The sequence below is a fragment of the Solanum tuberosum genome, unplaced genomic scaffold, assembly GCF_000226075.1.
Source record: "Solanum tuberosum cultivar DM 1-3 516 R44 unplaced genomic scaffold, SolTub_3.0 scf00009, whole genome shotgun sequence".
Taxonomy (NCBI): Eukaryota; Viridiplantae; Streptophyta; class Magnoliopsida; order Solanales; family Solanaceae; genus Solanum; species Solanum tuberosum.
Window position 1 is genome coordinate 3587067 of NW_006238935.1, and position 20596 is coordinate 3607662.

At 37.9% G+C, this 20596-nt stretch overlaps 1 protein-coding gene across 2 annotated transcripts in view; it reads right to left on the reverse strand.

Moving 5' to 3' along the window:
* The window catches only part of LOC102585864 (ethylene-overproduction protein 1-like), a 25651-nt gene extending 8480 nt beyond the window's left edge, over positions 1 to 17171 (reverse strand). The window contains exons 1-4 of one of the 2 annotated variants that reach the window (XM_006339323.2): positions 15023 to 17169; positions 14221 to 14512; positions 13837 to 14146; positions 3847 to 4535 (exon numbers count right to left, since the gene is read on the reverse strand). In XM_006339323.2, the coding sequence (XP_006339385.1) occupies positions 4315 to 4535; positions 13837 to 14146; positions 14221 to 14512; positions 15023 to 16998 (2799 nt within the window). In that variant the 5' untranslated portion in view covers positions 16999 to 17169 and the 3' untranslated portion in view covers positions 3847 to 4314. Of the gene's footprint in view, positions 1 to 3846; positions 4536 to 13836; positions 14147 to 14220; positions 14513 to 15022 lie in introns of those variants that run through there. The other variant, XM_015310913.1, reaches the window with a different exon arrangement.
* Positions 17172 to 20596: the final 3425 nt, after the last annotated feature.

The following is a 20596-nucleotide window of genomic DNA, read 5'->3' on the forward strand; positions in this document are numbered from 1 at the left end:
TTTCCATGGATATGTTATTGGCCACCCCATAATTTGTGTGCTAGGAGATATGACCCTTCAAATTAGACCCTCGAAAAGGCTTCACTTGGAAATTTCGGATTTTGATACGGTTGCTCTAAAATTTGGGTTAGACCCATTTCCCACTCAATTTGACCCCCTAAACAAGAATATGAAGTCGGATTTTCGAAAAACGAAACGGATCTTTTTATATACAGCTAAACAAGTTTCCGGTAACTTCCGAAGCACATTTTTAAGAACTTTTTGGGTCAATTTCAAATATAATCATTTCATTAAGTTCTCGACTCCAAACTCACATGTGAGGCTCTAGTTTCACTCTATTATTTTCCGAGTCGTTACATTACGTCTGTGGGGTACCCTTGGGTCATGACATATATAGTCACCCCAAACTTACCCCAAACGACTTCACTTTGATAAAACTTAAAGCGGAATTCCCCAAAACATCCCTCACTTAAAGTGAGCTACCAGGGACCACGTGGGTCTCCACGAGTCGTGGTCCCCTTCGTGGACTTTAGGCAGTGGCTAGGCAACAAGTGCCTTTAGCCCACAAGCCCAAGGCACCTTCACGAGGGGCTCCACGAACCGTGGTCCCTCTCGTGGGCCCTTGAGCCAGTGGCTAGGTCTTCATGACTTGGCCCTCTGGAGGCTAAGTGAAGACCACGACCACTCCCACGGCCCTTGGTGGCCTTGACGAGCAGTTAGGGTTTTCTTCTATGTCATGGGTTCCTTTCAATGTTTATTTATTTGATTGCTTTATGAACTATTATGCATGAATCGATATACTTCCATGTTTTTACGATGAATCCCCATGAACCCATGCTTAACCCATGTTTTCTATGATTTCATGATTGATGGTGGGTTTTGCACTATGAAAGGTGATTTATGAAAATATGCATGTTCTTATAAATTTGATGAAATATTATGTAAGTTGCTTTGAGAGTAAAGCATAAATGTTGATTGTTGTAAAAGGATTTCTCACATAATTACTCAATACATGAATATAAAAGGTTTTCTCATATAAAGGATTCTAAGGTTGAAAGGTATTCTCACCTAAAATGAATCAAAGTTAAGGAGCTATTCTAATGATGAGGTAAGGGGAGATTACCTATGACCTCTAATGAAAAAGACAAGAGGCGATTACCCATGTCTCTTAAAGATAAGATGACTATTACGTGGGAGTTATTCTTAGCACCGAGTGGATAAGTGTTGATTACCCATGTCCTATAAACTATGTGCCACCATAGGTTGTCTAGATAGGCATTAGCTAGTGGATCCATGTAAGCTAGAAGTTCATGGTTCTTACCTTGGCAAGTGAGAACACCTCTTTTCGGTGTGGGGTAGACACCGGATTCTATGTTAATAGCTCACATGGTTGTAAATGTCGGTTAAAGGTAAATCTCCCACACTAATAAATCAAGGTTACTTCAAGAAGTATCTCACGAATGTTTTAAAGATGTTAGCTTGCATTGACCATGTTTTTATGAATTATGTTTTCTAACTTTTTTATCTCATGTTTTAGCTCGGTCATTGCATGTCACTAAAATCCCTTTTAGCATGATTTTCATACTTTATGCACTCCTATCATACTTGTTACATTTTTTACTAGCGCACTCTTTCCTACATCCTCCCAAATTTAGGGTCCGACATTCCAGATTGGCACCTCTGTGGCTAGGGATCACTTATTAGATAGGGAAGATTGATGAGTCCTCATGTTCCGAGGACCAAACTTTTATTTCATTATTTCTTTACATTTTCAGCTTTGTATGTGATGTACGGGTTACGTCCCGATCACCTCTTATGTACTAGATGGCTTTTGAGACTATGTAAACTTTCGCTTTGTTTTTACAAAACTCTTTATGCTATGAAATGTTGTTTTAAGTCTCTTGATTTTCTATTATCTTGTTTATGCATGCTAAGTGTCTTGTGTGGGGCCTCTTGGGGTCCTATATGCCATGTTACTCCTAGGGTGTACCTTGGGTCGTGACAATATTAGTAGAAGGTAAGAGTCCTAATAAAATTTGTTGGTTAATAGTTAGGAAAAGATAAAGAAACTATGCTTATTTAAATTCATAAGAAGCAACAATTTAAACTTGTTCAAAATTATTGCAATGAAGTTCCTTGCTATGTAGACATTCATCTTTCATTTGATGACGAATATATATATATGTTGAACAGTTGCTCTAAATTTATTACTCTTTCTTTACCGGATAGGTTTATCCATATAAAGGGTAAGATAAATTAGATTTATTGCCCTTGAGAAAATAAAACATGATGTCAGGAAAAGGCGATTAGATGCAATGCAGATTAAATATTGAGTATGATCGTTGAGACCAAACTACAAATCAATAGTACCACGAGTCGTGGACTGACTCGTGGTTTCCTGGGTCAATTTTTTGGATTCTCTGAAGTTTTCCACAGGTGGGTACATGTCATACTTTCAAAGTATGAGTCGTAGTTTGACTCGTAGTGCCTGGGACAAAAAAATTCAGACTGGAGAATCTTTGATAAAACGATCATAACTTTTTATTACGACGGATGAAAGAAGACTCAAAGACCTTTAATTTGGAGGATAATGGGACAGATAACTGCTCATATTCTTAGCATATATGCTCGTTCGAAATTGACCTTGCACTATCTTATACAAAAACTTAATTGGTAGAGAATCTTTAAAATAGACTTAGTGCTAGAGGTTCCTTTATGACATTATTTCACATCACTACACTTACCACACTTGAAAATTGATATTAACACCTACGCACAATTAAAAATGTAGTATGGGTCTATATACATACGAAGAATTATTTGATTCTTGGTTTAAAAATAATTGGGGTGTTACTCTGAGTAACCATACTTAGAATATGATATAGTAGAGCTAGTAAGTTCTTCGGTCTCCCAATGATAAAAACATATGACTTTTGCTGCCACTTATTCCAACTCCCGTTGAGGATACTCTTTTATGAAGTGAGCAGCACTTCCACATTGGTGACATATATGCTCTTGATTTGTAATTTTAGAAAAGTTTTTGAAAACTTATCATTTTAAATCTTTGACCTTTCTCTAATAATGCGTTTTAATCTCTTGGCCAGTAGAGTAATATTTTAATAATCAATTCTAGTAGACTTTAGGACCAGTTCTTCCCTTTTCTAAGACTAGAAGTTTCACACTTCTAAGTATTTTTAAGTTAATAAGTCATGAGGTTCCCAATCAATTGATCCATAGTGATAGTATCCATATATCTAGCTTCTTCTATGACTTCCACTATACTTTTCCATGATTCTTATTATAAAAAAAAAGATTTAGGTTTTTACTACCTTGCAAATGGGTATGATTTCTTCAACTGAATAAATCTCATTTGCGATTGATGAGAACCTTGTATACATATTTTGTATGTGGTGTATGGGTTAAGTCCAAACCACTTCCTTTGATGAAGTAGATGGCTTTCTGCTTTCCAATTTTCTAGAAAGACTTAGTCAAAGTTAGCTGCGAAGTTAGTGGACTTTTATGGCTGATTAGTGGGACATTTTCTTATTCAACTTCTATTCACTTCGTAAGCGGCTGCTAGTTATCTTTTTCTTGTATAAATTGAGATGTTCATGTTAATGAAATGCTGAAATTTTAATGAGTTCTTTGTGCTTTAATACTTCAATTCAGTATTAAAATAGTCTACGTACTAACATTAATATGGAATTTCATCCTTTCAAGTTGTTCAAATCTCTTTTAATTATCGACATATATAATATTCTAACTTCCTCGTTGCTGCTGTAGATGTACTCACCCCTACCTATTCTTGGTTGTCTTTCTTCCTTGATTACAGCTAGAGAATCAAAGTTGTGGAGAAGATTATCTGCATTACCTCGTCAAAGCCAATATTTTCAAGGGATGTTTGTCTATTGTGATCTTAATTACAAGGAATCTCAAATTGTAATATTTCACAATAGCAAGAGAGTCCAGACAATATGTACACATTCCAGCAACTTTATTACTTAGCAGAACCAGAGAAAGAAAAGTTCCTCTTGAACTTTCATAAATAACATTTTTTAACCTCTTCCAAGGTTGTATAATGTTATGATAAAAAACTGAGAATTCAAAGAAGTATGAGCGTGACTATGCCTGCTGATTTTGCTAACTCTGAAATTATCTGCTTTGCTTCTTCAACAACCGACCTTTTTGCCAGTCCATCAATCATATGTACACCAATCCACGTTTTCTGCATTTCTCAATGATCCCAGTTTATCAATGTTATGCCATATATCTACTGAAGCAGTTGCTGGTTTTTCTTAAATTGCACAATGTACTTCAAGTGTTTTTCAGACGTGTGCGACTATAGAGATCTAAGGTGTCCTTATGATTGGGATCCAAGCAGAGGGCTGCTTCACTATCTTGGAGAGCACGAGAGAAATCAGTCATTGACTCATGGAATGCTGCTCGAAGATTAAGCATTTGCAAGTCAGGTTTGAAAGAAATGGCTCTTGTGAGCTCCTCTACAGCCTCAGTCTCCTTCTGGTCATCCATGAGCACTGTTGCATCCAACATTCAAATTCAGTATGAACAAGGCAAAACTCACGGCTGACAAGGCAATAAGAATTGCTAAACTTGCAGCTGATACCTAATCATTCCTGGGGACCAGTACGGAGGAACTTTGATATATCCTCCTAGTTTCATCTCAGTTAGTAAGAACTTCGGAAATGTAGAACAACAATTTCATCCAAATAATATCAAACATATACACAAACATCACATTGTGTTAACCAGCCAATAAATCTCCATGCAAGAACAAATTTACTGTACTGAAGAAGAATCTACATCACTGTTTTATTAGACTGAACCAAAAGCTCACAACCTATGCAAAATTGATCATCATTTACAAGGAAAAAATGCCAACATATTAAATTGACCCTGTAAAAAAGTACTGAAGAGAATTTTGGCTAGCGTTATGTAGGAGATTGTCCTATTTTCAGAAAATGCAATCTCTTTTTTTAATTGCATAGTGGTCAGTGACCGATTTTATTAATAAAAATGAAAAGAATAACAACCAGACTGGCCAAGAGTCTCAAAACAAGTCTGAAAGTAAAAAAGCAGTAAAAGAAAGGCAAGGTCCAAATCATAGACCTGGCCCTAAATATTCTACAAATGGGATTGTCGATCTCAGGAGTTGGACCTACAATCGTCTAATGGCATTGAGTGAGTTTCAGAAAATGCTACCGGAAGCCTGCATTTTCTTCTCTGGGTGATCTTCCAGCTGGGGCCTGATGGTGACTCCGGTATTAAGCTTTGCGTCGAGCCTTCACTGTTCCAAATTAAGTTTCCATCTCCGTGTTTACTTCGATTTTTAGTTGTTTGAACCCATTCCATTATTGTGTCTTCTATAGGAGGTTGGGGTGAGTCCATTTCTGAATGGATCAATAAAAGGGTGTTATCTGGGATCTGCAGATCATTATGTAGGTGTCCTTCCGCTCTTTCTTTTTATGTTTGCCTTATTTTTCAGCTACTAACCCGGTTTTCCTTCTGTGCCTTATCAGCTGGGAGTGGTGGAAGCCATGCTTGCACTCCCCCAGTAGGGTTTTCTGTCGCACTCTGACTACAAGAACTAATTTGACGCTGCAGTCCTTTGATTTTGGTGAAGTTGCTTTTTTATAGCTACAGTAGAATAGACTTGCTAGAACAACTGCAGCCGGAATTCCTGAATAGTTATCGAATACTCTGTAAATGTGCTGGTTGAATTCTCTATTCACTCTTTTCATTCCTTTCTTTCTTGTTTGTATGTGTTATAGCTGTTTATTTTGCAAGTTCTTATCCTGATTGATGGTAATTGTGCTTTGTCTGTGTTCAAGATCTTCCTACCTATGGTTGGTAGATCTTGAAAAGTGTGGTAATGTTGTATTCCTTGTTGATTGATGGTTGTGTTAGCTAGGAAATCTGCCAATTGGTTTCCTTCTCTAAACGTGTCTGATTCGTGCACTGAGAGTGGCCATGATTTCTTTTACTTCCTCCACCTATTCTGCAATTCCCCAAGTTACTCTCCATGTGTCCTGTAGTATGTTCTTTAAACTCAGAGAGTCAGTTTCAAGGAGAACATTCTACACCATGTGTAGAGCAATACTTTATGGCCTCTAAGCTAGCCATAATCACTGCTTCAGTATTCGTTGCAACCCCAATGTCCTCAGCTTGAGCATATATCAGACCACCCATATTGTTCCTTAGAGAGAAACCATAGGAGCTTGACCTGGATTGCCTTTGCTAGCCTCATCAGTGTTGCACTTAACTTTATACCATTCTGGTATCTTCCAACAAATCAGCATGTAGTGCAACTTAGGTTTGTAACTGCTTGGGTAGTTCAGTATGCTTGTCCATTCCATTGGTACCCCTGCAAACCAAAGGGTAGTTGACTCTGATTAGTTTATGGATGGTATCTTGAACTTGTTGTATTGCTGTATCATTCTACTGTATGTAGAATTTCCTCCATGCCTGATTGTGTTTCTTCTCTTCCATAACTTCCACATGATGATTGTTGGGACAGCCTTTGAAAATTGCCTGCAATTTGGTAGCAGCATGCAATTTCCACCACTTAATTATGAGTTGTTGCAGGTGCAACCCTGCACCCTTCTGTAAATATACATGCACTAGAAGCAAACCACTTCCAGAGCCTAGTGACTACAGGAGATTTTGGAAATAGGTGGATTATTGTTTCCTGCTCATGAGCATCACAACACCGACATCTAGAGGCAATACAAATGTTCATCCTCTTTAGGTTGTCATCAAAAGCTATTTTTCTCTTCCATACCCTCGGAAGAAATCCATTTTGAATGGCAAGCCTTTTGCCCATATGAAATCTTAATCCACCCTCGCTTGTTATTTATGTTTCAACAAATCACAGGCATATTTTATTGTGAAAGACCCTTTTGTGTTCTCTATCCACCAGGCCTTGAGTTGACAGGGTTGAACTGATGCTATCCATGATGTGGTCTGTCATTTCCACTGAGATGTTATCTAGCAGCTTCTGCCTATTCAACTCCACATTAGAGATTAGACTCTTTACCTCAATTTCTTCCTACCCAGCATTCTCCTCTTCCAGAATGTATAGCGCCCCTTCTTTGGTCCAGTTATCAAACCAGAAACTGGGTGTACCTGATTTCACTTGCCACCAAATATTATGCTCAACCTCATCCCTGACAAGGATCATCTTTCTCTACACATGAGAGGCACATGTTCCTTTAGCAATGGTTGGGATGTAGTTTCTAGCAGTATTTGTTCCATATGTAAGTGCTCCATAGTGAGAAGGTGGATGTTCTAAAATTCAACCATAGTTTAGCAAAAAAGGGCTTTAGATACATCTACTAAGGATTGGAAACCCAACCCTCCTTGTAAGTATAATTGTTGGTTTTTTAGAAGATGTGGCAGCAAAATGTATTGATTGAAATATCTCTCAATATTTTTATTAAGAATAATAGGGCTTTAAATAGCCAATTTGAAAACACAGTCTGCAGAAAATCTACATTACAAAAATTCAAAAAAGGCTAAAAAATTTCAACAACTAAAACAACATAACAAAAATTTCAAATTCAAATTCATCCTAAATCTTGGTAACTTAAAATGCTAAAAAAATTACTGCGGTAGCTAAAAGCAAATTAAACATTCCTCTTTTGCTTTAGTTACCGCAATTTAAAAAAAGATGTTCAACCTTAATTTGGTGCTGAATTCTTTTAATTATTTTGAACTTGCTCAATCTTTTATATTGATTTTTCTCTTCTTTATTTTTCTACTTTTGGTTTTGCGTATAAAAAAAACTTTCAATAATCTTGTCTTGTTTGAAAGCTCTTTTGAAAGTGTTTTAATCTAGAAAATTATAGGATTTGCAAGGAGTAGTTGCAAGAAATTTTCTTCCATCACGACATTTCAAAACACATAGGTTTCAAAAGATGATTTCATTCTCACCGACCAAATGTGATAGTTTCCGACTTTCCGTCAATGAAAATATGTGGGGAAGTGAAAGAGAGACTATTGATTGCCATTTTTTAAAATAAGTTAAAAGGTTTGTTGAAGCAGCTAGATAACATTTCAGTGGAAATAGCTCATATGCAATAGCTCACAAACCACACAGGAGAGGTAACCTGCACTAGGCAAGACCGTTGCGACGAGATCAGCCAAGGTAGCACTACCATCATCCTCTCATGTAGCATTCCGGAGATGATCTTGTTGGCAACAGTACTTAGACTAATTGGCCTAAGGTTAGTGAAGTTACTAACCTTTTCCTTCTTGAAAATAAGAACTAGATTGGTGTGAGTGATATCCCAAGGGACTTTATTTGAGTTCCTCACATCCACACATTCATTGGCAATAAGAATGGCATCTATGATCTGCCTACCCTTAATGAAAGTTATTTGATGTTTATCCACCAACTTAGACATCACTTTCTTAAGCCTTTCAATTAGGATCTTGGATATGATTTATAGACACTGCCAATCAGACTAATGGGCCTAAAATCCTTCAATTCTGAAGTGTACATCTTTTTTATTTTGAGACAGACTTTCCTCATTAGCGGGTTTTGTGTACCCATTGTCTACAATTTCCTAAGCATCTTAGGAGCAAGAATGACTTTCATTCATAGACACAATTTTTCATAATTTTCTTTTGTGAGACAGGGTACTGAAAAGACAATGGACAATTATTTGTTGGACAATTATTTGTCATGGCTCTGATACCACATTGTTGAAAATAATAATGCCACCCAGGAATTATGTCCACGCTAAATAGCAAAAAAAAGAAAGTAACAACTACAACAAATCTTTAAACGGGGTAAAATATATATCTAAACAAAGTATAATTATAACAACACTTTTACAACTTGGCAGTGTAAAGAGATTACTACACCTTAAACGGAAAAAAAACACAACTCACTACAATGCTACTTCCGCTCTATTTTCTCACAGCCTAAAAAGAACTTGTGGATTACTCTATCTCCTCTTTATAGCTCTCTGATTTATTTATTTTTGGGTGTACTTCAACTGAAAGACCAACAATCCTATTAATTTTAATAGGAAGAGGAGTTGTTGTTTTTACCAATCAGAATGAATTAATTCTGACGCACACAAATTGCTACATTGCAATGCATATTGCTCAATTCATTTTTATTCCTTATCTTTGTCCTTCTATTTTTACTTTATTTTATTTCAATCTATTTAATTATTGGACCCCACACAAACTGCAGTTTAGAAGGAATTCAAATGATTTAGAAAGGGAAGATTTGAACTTTTTGATGCAGAAACTGGAAATTGTGGTATTAGAGGAAGATGTGAAAGACTATACTTTAGATTGGCAGCAAGGATAGGAGATTTACTGTTAAACTATGCTATAAGGTGAAGCTGAGACATGGAAAAGAAGAAGATCACTGACCATGGCAAATGTATTAGAAGACCATATTTAAATGGGAAAAAGGACAAATATACCCCCGAACTTTCGAAAATGGTATGTCAATACCCTCCGTCATACTTTTCGTCCATCAGTGCCCTTGCTGTCCAATAATCGGTGCATATTTGCCCCTCCCACTAACGGACCACTCATTTTGTACACGTGGCGCAATCCTAAGCCACAACCCGAGTTGATCAATTATTTAACCCAAATTTCAAAACCCACCCATAACCAATTTAACCCACCCAATTTACCCACAAATAAACTATGGACCAAAGATCAGCCAATATATCGGCCATCACCGTCGGAGACACAAAAGAACCCATGGAAGAGAGCCACCATTTAAAGGTCCACTACTAAGAGAGAGTCGTCCAGATGTGCGTGGTGAAATATCCTGCTGCTATACACCACATATATAAAAATCAATCGATGAAATAATAGATAGTACTAAAAATTATAGAAAAATGGGATCATTAAGGATTTGAAAATTACACAACCGCAGAAACGAGGAGACAAATAATTAATTTTTTTTCTTATAACAGAGAAAATGGAGAGAATGATTGTTGGTGGATGTTAAATTATTAAAATAATCAAAGCAAAACCCAGAGAGAGTAAAAACGGTCTCTCTAAAAAGCAAAAAATAAATTCAATACACTTGTTAATGATTTCTTGAAATCATTAACAAGACAGTTGTGTCACCATTAATGTCCCCAAACTCTTGGTTTTCCCATAAATCCAAAAAAAAGAAAGTAAAACCCACTAGAAAACTCCAAAAACAAAAAATGGGTTTCACTTGAAAACAGAAATAAACAAAACAAAAAAGTAAAATTACCAAATTTCTTTGTTTTTTTTCCGTAAAAAACATAGCAGTGAAAAGGGGTATTTACAGACATAATGTGTTCCATAATAAGCTGAGAAGTTTTAAAAGATGCAAAAGAAAAAGGGTTGCCGGAAACAATGGCTGATTCATCTAACTCGGCAGCAATATCCTCCGATAAAGTACCATTACCACTCCCAATATAAGAAGGGACAACAGGAAAAAGTGATTTAGGTAAAACTTGAGGAGGAGCTAAAGGTTTAGAGACTTCAAGAACTAAATAGAAATTTCATGGGTTCTTTTGGTGTCTACATTGGCTGAACTTGGTTCATAGTTTATTTGTGGGTAAATCGGGTGGGTTAAATGGATTATGGGTGGGTTTTAAAATTTGGGTTAAATAATTGGTCAATTTGGGTTATGGCTTAGGATTGCGCCACGTGCACAAAATGAGTGTTCCGTTAGTGGGAGGGGCAAATGTGCACTGATTATTGGACGGCAAGGGCACTGATGGACGAAAAGTATGACGGAGGGTATTGCCATACCATTTTCGAAAGTTTGGGGGTATATTTGTCCTTTTTCCCTATTTAAATTATAAGAGTCATAGTAATCGCAATCCTAGAAGAAGAAAAGAGACGGTATTCTCCTATATAAAGGCTCTTTCAAGTGATTCTATTTCAATTTTTGGTTGAACTTTTTTCTTGGCAGTTCGGACATGTAGGGATGGCAATGGGACGGGGTGGGGGTTGGGGCATAAATCTTCCCCCATCCAGCATAATTTGCTTCTCCTTCAAAATAGGATTAGGGATAGTTTTTAGTTATTGAATTTATTTCCTATTTTTATGTGTATAGCAGAAGCAGAATACAATATTATTTATCTATTTCAAATAGCAGAACACAGTGCTATTCATTTCTCCTTACAGAAATGAGTAGTTAAATTAACTTTTTGTTAATTTGAAATAGCAGAATACAATTTCTTTCCTAACATTGTAGTTAGTATTTCGCAAGGTTTTAGAAATACTATTTTTTAAAACTTTTGTTTTGTTTGACCCCACATAAACCCGCAACCCGCCCCCCGCCCCCATTAATTTTTTTAAAATATATTTTAACCTGCCCCGCCCCAGCCCTCGCCCTCTGTCCCTGTCCCCGTCCCCGTCCCCGCCCCCACATATCCTTAAACCCGCTCCGGACCGCATAGCCCAAAATCCGCCTAGCCCCATTGCCATCCCTACAGACATGTATTCATCCTTTAACAACACTAATAATCCTTCAAAAAACTGAGTTGCATTTTCAATAAGAAGATTCATCCGTTCAAGCCCAGTCCCACAAGCAACAAATATTACTTATTATTTGTGAAACTTCTCTAGGTTACACCAGGACTTTTTTTTTTTGAGAAAGGTAACATTTACTTCTATATATCCACAGGTATACTACATCAAAGTGTAGTTCCCCTCCAAAAATTTATACTTACAACAGCCCTAAGATCTTTTAGTTACAGCCAGTCAATAACATTAGAAACATCTTCAGAATTTCCTATTACTACTTGCTTACACCAAAATAATAAAGACCTAGGCAGTTTATCTTTATCTTCTGCATATTGTTGTTCTTTCCTTCAAAACATCTTTGATTCCTTTCATTCCAAATTGTCCACCAAATGCATGCTGGGACAATCCTCCATCTCTCCTCCTTTTTTCCTGCATTTCCATCACTATTCCAGCATTTTAGAACTTCTGTGATTCTCCCTGGTTTTGTCCACTTGATCTTCCTCTTGTGAATGAACATTTGCCATTATTGATCAGTTCATTTGCAGTGCAAAATGAGATGGTTGACTGTCTCCACCTGTTCTTCGCATAAATAACATCTGGAGCAAAGGTTGTGTTTCCTCTTGTTCAAGTTTTCGTGTGTCAAGACTTCCTCCTTTGCCAAAAGCCATGTGAAATATTCACCCTGTATGGGATTTTGTTCTCCAGATCATCCTCCAAGGCCATCCTGCTTGCTGCTCTTCACTAGGTTCTCAATTCTCGATATGCAGCACTTACAGTTGAACCTCTCCCCTTTCTCTCCCCTTTCCATATCAGTCTATCTTGCTCTTCCGTTAGATTGGTAGCCCTAGCCATTGTGTCATGAATCTTGCTATGGATGTTATTTCCCAGTCATTTAAGTTTCTTCTCAGATGTAAATTCCACCCTTGTCCTATCCTTAAGTCTGCCACTGATGCTTCCTGAGCTTGACTTAGACTATGTAGCTCAGGGAATGCTTGTTTGAGTGTCTCCTGTCCGCACCAGATGTCATTCCAGAAGGCCACTTTTTCTCCATTACCAACCTTACATTTTATTCTATCTTTGACCAATAGCCATAAGTTCCTGATTGATCTCCATACACTACAATCATAAGGGCTGGTCACCCCTCTGTCATCCACTTGTCCTCCATGCCATATTTTGCTGTTATTACTTCCTTCCATAGAGATACTTCTGGTGAGGCAAATTTCCACAACCATTTCATCATCAATCTCTTATTCTGCGTACTCAGATCTCTGATGTTGAGTCCACCCCCTCTCTTGCTAACTAGCAACTCTTCCCATTTGACCAAATGATACTTTTTTTTATCTTCACTGCCTTTCCATAGAAAGTTCCTCCTAATTGCATCTAACCTCTTGGTTACTTTGGCTGGAATAGGGAATATTGACATCATGTATGATGGCAAGGCATCCAGGACACTGTTAACTAGAGTTAGTCTGCCACCTGAGGATAGATATTGACACTTCCAGTTCACGAGCTTCCTTTCACACTTTTCAATTACACCACTCCATATTCCACTTGATTTGCTCTTAGCCCCCAAAGGCATTCCCAAGTAGGTTGTTGGTAGTTCACCTACTTTCCCTCCAAGCTTGTAAGCTAAGTCCTCAATATTTGGTACTGTGTTTACTGGATAAATGAAACTCTTGTTCCAGTTTATGTGCAAACCTGACACTGCCTCAAAAATATTTTAAAAATGACTACTCAAAATTAGCATGTGCTCCTTTACAGCTCCACAAATTACTAAAGTGTCATCTGCATACTGTAGATGAGTGATCTCTAGATTGTTTCTTGTATTCTCCCCCACTTTGAAACCTCTGATCCAACCATTTTGCTCTTGCAGTCTGGAATAGGTTGCTCAACCCCTCCATAGCCAAGATAAAGAGAAAAGGAGATAAGGGGTCCCCTTGTCTCAAACCCCTGTTTGATGGGAAAAAACCACATGAGTTTCTGTTGATCAGAATAGAGAATTTCACTGAGCTTATGCAATGTTTGATCCACTTTAACCATCTTTGACCAAAACCCATCCTCTACATCATCTTCATCAAAAAGTTCCAATTCAGGTGATCATATGCCTTTTGGATATCCAGCTTGCATAGGATCCTTTTAACACAATTAGTAATAGAAACTAAGAAAATATTCCCCTCAAATATAATCACAGATGAACTTCAGTTCAAATTCATATAACAAGTTTTATTCGTCATCCTACAATCGAGTTGTTAGTCAGAATTTTAGCAATCTCTTCCTGAACAAAGAAGTTTGTAACAAGCAAGGGTGGCAAAGCTATTGAAAGTGATAATGTACCTGCAGCCCTGTATCTATAAGGGTAAGTCCTTAAAGGATCCAATAGTGAGGCCATGCTGAGATCACCATTTGCCATGTCACGATCACAATACTCTGACCGTTTTTCATAAGCTGACGCCTTGTTCTGAGCCTTGTCTATCAGCTTAGTCATTTCCTCATAAGCAGACTTCCGATCACTTTTTAGATGATATACACGAGCTAACCCTTGATGAGCTCTTGTATGTTTTATCTCGAGGGCCCTGACATAGCAGTCTGCAGCAAGGTCCAGCTTATTGCAATCCACATAAATACTCCCTAGATTATTTAATGCCTGCCAAGAGAACATAACATGAATAAATTCATTTACAGAAACACCAAGAGAACTAGTTTGGAGAAATGACCCACTTGTCCCTTGCGAAGACCATCTGAAGGACATTTAAGTGCTTCCTCCAACAGTTGGATGACATAAGATGAAGATTCAGAATCCAGAGTTGCATCAGCTAGAGCATACGCTTTAAGGAAAAAGGCTTCGAATGACCTTTGGAGAGAAATGGATTCCTCAGCCTTGGCAAGTGCTTCTTCACGATGTCCAGTGTCATATAAAATCCATCCTTCGTACACAAGCCTTTCATATGTGGAGGTGGAATGATTCCGGGCCAGGCGCAAACTGCGCATTGCAGCTTTTTGACAATTTAACCTGCATGTAAAGTGTGTTAGGTAAACATAAGTTATAGGATGTGCTTCTATCAAATGATTATGAAAATCAACAGCATGGAGTGTTACCCATGATAAGGCTTTTCTGTCTATGAATGACCTATATTGCCAGTTTTTTCCCAAATCTATTTATATGTCATTCACATTTGTCGATTCAATCCAAATAAAAATAGTTAGGATAAAGTTGCTTCGTAAGTTATCAATTTCAACTTTTACTACACGATCTCATAACTTAAAACCCAGGCTTGATATGCTACAATCAATAGTCATGCTGTTTAAACATAACATACCACATGAGACAACAAGATTATGATCAATAGATCGCCACAAAAAGTTTATCTCTCATCACAATGATCAGTCTTTCCCTTTTTTCGTTTTTGCTTGCATTCCCCAAAAATGAAGGAAACGGATGTCAGGATCTAAAGAAGGTAGGAATTGTGCATACAGCTTTAACTTGCAGCAAAATTCAAAAGATAATGTCTCAAGAAACTACCGTAATAGGAGCAGAGATTGTCTGAATCGCAGAATACTCCTCCCAGGATCATTTATGAGCATCTGGTGTATAACAGCCAGTGAACCAATATCATCAACAGATGACCATCGATCGTAGAGTTGCATCCAGCAATCTGCAGGGCTCCACGGCTGGACGTGCAGACTGAGAAGCTCAACCAGGTGGTCAGCCCTCATTTTCCCACGAAACATCATATAGTTTGGCTCTAGAGTCAACAATGCTCGGATATCTCTTATAGCAGATTGATAATCCTCAAGTGCAATAAAACACCAAGCCCGCAGTTCAAGGCAGTCTGGAGAGACCTTAAAACCAACAATTCGATTTATCTCCGCAATAGCAGCGTCAATCTGGTTCTCTTCTACCATCACAATGGCTCTGTATTTGTATGGAAAAGAAAGGGCGGGATCCAATCTGGTGGCATCATTAACATCCAAAATCTTTTGTTTGCCTAAGCTGTACAAAGACCTCTCTTGGTACATCCACCCCATAGGTGTATACTCTGAAATAATACCATTAATTAGCTCAAAAGCCAAAAACCGCTGCCCTTGCTTGAATTTAGCCCGTGCAACACCTACTACTGAATAAACATGGCCAGCCTCAATTGCCATCTCAAAATAGCGTTGAGCTTCTTTGTAATCCTTCCTTTGAAGCAACACACATCCAAGTTGATGCATAGCTAGTGCCTTTTGCCATCTTTCAGTCGCACACTCCTTCAATCTCTCCAACAACATAAGTGTAACTTTGGACATCATGTTATCTTCTATTGCTACCTGGCTAAGGAAATAATATAAGAGGAAAGAAGTTTGCCCAACTGTGGCAAGTCTCTCCCTAGCCTCAGAGCTACAAAATGTGTTGAGAACTTTTCGATTATACAAATAACCTGGAAGCTCTCTTAGCATTAGCTGCAAGCAAGACGCCACAAGCAGAGGTGCTCTCTCATCCAGAGCATAATCAATTAGAATCAATGCCTCATCAATATCAGAAACCAAAGACGCAAAGTAAGAATCAGAAGCAGACTTGAGTTCCTCACAACAGAATCTGTTTGCAAATGAAAGAAGCTCCAGAAGTATGTTGGGTGGGTAGGAATCAAATCTTCTAGTCCTACTAAAGGAATCTACAGCTCTCATTCCATCGACAGATATGCCAATGTGTGTAAAATCAATTTTTTCCTTATCAGACTCAATGAAATCACCATACAACATTGATTTTAATGGAGCAGAGAGAGCTGCAATTCTACCTCGAATACAGTTGACTTCCTGATTATGTATGCAAAAGTGAATTATCCCCCCATCGTTTTCTGAGGTGAGGAAATTATTGGCATCTGAGATCTGATTAGGTGGGGGATGAGATTGGCAATGATCAAAAACTGATTTGGGATCATAGCCATGTAGCAAAGCAGTTTTGGGGCATTCAAGAACTCTTCCAATACAATCGAAAGCTGATGATCCTACCAATTCATCCTCTCTCCTCTCAAACCTCAACCAAGCAGACAAAACGACTTTGGAATGGACATCAACAGCATGTTGACGAGCGGATTGAAGACACCTACGTAGCAACTTTGGATCACCAAGGGTGTACAAGAGAGCATATTGCTCTAAATGAAGCAAAGATTTATTAAAATCTTGTGTCATCTGAAGTTTTCGGTAAAGGTCAGCTAAAGATTGAACGAAATCAAGAGATTTGAGAGAAAGGTCAAGTGGGGGCTCGAAAGAATGTGTTTTTGGAAGGCCATAGGGAAGAAAAGGAGATTCAGACAAAATGGAGTTGATTGTAGGGTATTGGAGCTTGGAAGAAGTTGGGGAAATAGGAAAAGGGTTAGTGTTGTAAGCATGGACTTGAGTAGTCTTACAACGATCTTTGAGTTTGAAACCACGCATAGTGTGAGAGAGTTGAAGGATGAGACTCACAAATCTTGATTTCCAAATATTTCCAGATTCCTCCTTTCCTTCCCTAGACATGAATGAATGAATGAATGAATGAATCTTGATTCTTCACCTTTTGCCCTTCACTATCATTATACTTCACCTTTTGCCCTTCATATAATATCAACACTATGCAGCTTCAACTGTGAGGGTCGCCTCATTTCGTCTGACTTGTGAACATGAAAAGATGAGTTTTGTGGAGGCTGTCTTTTATTCCAATGCCACCTTGTCGCATTACTATATGTCTCAGACATTTACTCCTATTTTTTACACTATATACATTATATTCAAAGACTCAAAGTTTAAACTCTAAAAATTACATTATCATTATATAAAAAATTATATCATATTATATTACATAACTAGTGGAACTTGTCCGCACAAAAAGATGTCAATATGTATTTATCCAAACATATAATTGATTTCAAAGAGAAAAATGTTTGGTTAGTAGTTAGATAACATACAACAAAGACATAAGTTACTCTTTTGAAACAAAAAAAATATTAACTTACGACAACAAATTTTTTTTATATAAAATACTAAACAAAGAGAAATCATTAAGAGAACTACAAAAAAACCGCAACATTATTCTTACAATCCTAATCATTAAAAAATAAAAATAAAAATATGAAATCAATACACAATATTCCAAGCTCTTGTTGACATCCATTCCCGCAAGCCGATTTGTCACAACGTGACTTCCCGAGTCATGATGGAACCTACTATAGCCCACCAGAAGGTAAGTCAACCCTTACCCAAAACGACAAGTAATGAGTACAAGGGTAGAACTAACTAGAAAATAACACCAACAATAGGAAAACAAACCAAAACTATCTACAATGAAAAACTTCCCATAACCTGGAATTCTCAAGTACAAAGATGTCTAATATGAACAAGTACAAGTCCCAAAAGTAGACCATACCAAGCCGTCTCAAAGGCAAAAGACTAGCTAACATATATACAGAGGAAACAGGCTGGTCCAAGACGTCAAGTGCTCACCCTAATCTCCGATATCCACAAGCTAAAAATTGTCAAGCCCCGAGCTACCCCCGAGACGCGGACACGGGACCTAGGACCACAAGTGATCCCAAGCTAACCCTGTTGGCATGATCATGAGCATACTAAATATAATCTGAATAATAGATTAGATCATACCTTACTCACGATAAGAGTAACAAGAAAATGAAGATTTCCTAAAACACTTTGTAGCCTCCCTCTCATTAGATGTGGTGTACTTCACACCCATGAAAAGGACTCTACTTAGTGCGGCTTTTTAGACATCCCAGGACACTTAAACCTAGTGCTCTGATATCAAGTTTGTCACGCCCCGAGCTACCCCCGAGACGCGGACACGGGACCTAGGACCACAAGTGATCCCAAGCTAACCCTGCTGGCATGATCATGAGCATACTAAAGATAATAAACTGATGCGGAAGCTAAATCATAAATAAGATGAAAAAATGGGGAATACTTATATACTATAACTGAGATAAATGAAAACTGATGAGTTTAATACAAGGAAGATATTAACTCAATACTAAGATGAATCTAACTGTGTCTGAAATAAGCCTCTAAACTGACTAGAAATGTTGGGACATGCCCCAACTAGATCTAGCAAAACTGAAACTAAAGACTAAAAGCGATAAAGATAAACATGTCACTGGTTCTCAAAGAATGAGGACTCACCACTGATGCTGATGAACTGAAGATCGGGATCGATCTAAGCGTGATCTGGATGTTGAGAAATTGAACCTACATCACGAGAAGATGTAGCGCACGTATGCGTCAGTACTTGAAAGGTACAGAGCATGCAGGATAGAGTAAAGCTGAAATAACATATAACTGAACAAAGCAATAAAGCAATGATATAATCTGAACATGATATAGATACTGAAAATACTGAATACTGAGCTAACTGATGCAATGACCAAATTTATAACATGTTGAGACTGAAACTGACTGTACTGAAATATGGTCAATGCAATAAAGTATGACTGAACTGTGGGAGCTACTAATAACCGACATAAAACCACATGAGCTAAATGTGGAGTCTGATGTATACGCCCCATCGAGAGGACCCAATATACCCGGCCAAAGGTATAGAGGCATGACTGGCGTGATCACTAAACTGATGTTACCCACATAGGGGACTTACACCTACGTGGCTCGTAGTTCTGGGACTATATGGGTACGCTGAAACCCTAGTCCAACTCGATATTATGCTACTCCCAATAGATTAAGTGGTTAACACATTATAACTGAATTTCTCTAAATATTGGATAGCTCGAAACTGAGCATGCAAACTGAGAATGCAACAATTAATCTAATAATGATGCATTCATAAACTGAGGCATGTATAACTGAATATATTATGACTGAAATACTGAATTACACAAAATACTGACATGTAGATACTGGTACTTGAAAACTCCTTTTTTTAAAAACAATTCAACATCATATTACACTATGATCATTGATGACTTGGGAAGTCATACTGCATAAACATTGATGGTATATCTAGATACCATACTATTCATACATTGATGACCTACTCAATTGTCATACTAATCATGTTTTAGAAGCTCTTTCTCAAAACTCATCTTAACTTTCTCAAAAACTCAGTTTAAAACTCAAGTGTTGTCTTAAAGAAAAGCTTCTCAAGATTTATAACTCAAAATAGGATTTATGTTGAAATATACTGATACTATGGCATAAAACTGGATCATGTATATTTGAATAACTGAAATATCTGACCTAGCATGTGTAATTCAAGAACTAATGAAATACATAGCTAGGGTTCTGAAATTTATGTAAGAAACTGAGCAATAACATGATAATCTGATTTGGAACATGTTAATAACTAATTCATGATGATCTGCTGAAATTCTAGAAACCCTAGGTCTGTTCATAATCATGGAATCAAGAATCTGACTGAATTCTAGGGACCTTTAGGTAAGTTCTAGTTATGTTTCTAGGCTTAAACTGATTAAAACCTCATGATTTAGGGTCTAAACGACGTATCTTAGGGGTCCAACAAAATAGGAAAAGACCAAAAGACCCTTGACTTAATTGTTGTCAGAGTGATCGACGGACGGGACTGACGGGCCGTCATTCAATCAACGGTCCGTCGATTGGAACCGTCGGTCGAGTCGGCCCGACAGGGCTTCACTAAATCGGGCATAATGTTTTACTCAAAGGTCGAAATTTAGCAAACTAGGTGGCGTTAGAAAGAGGATTCAATTATCTATCATACCATAGGTTATGGGACACACAATTCCTTTTGTGCTAAAAGTTATGACCATCTGAAGTTGACCCATCAATAATTTTCAGCTAACTGGCTGTTGACCCTAACTTACGGTTAGACCTACGGACCGTGGATCGAACGACGGTCCGTGCTGGTCAACCATCAATCGGGACTGAAACTGGGCTTTAGGTCCATCGATCTACAAACACGAACCACGGTCCGTGACCTGTCCTACGGACCGTAGGTCCGGCCGTGGGTCGACACTTGGCCGAATTTCTGGCTGAGTTCTGGGGGAGGTTGCTGACACGAACCACGGACCTGCAGGATGGACCGTGGGTCCTCCTACGGTCCATGGATGGTGCCTGTGAGTGCCACCTGCAACACCAGAAA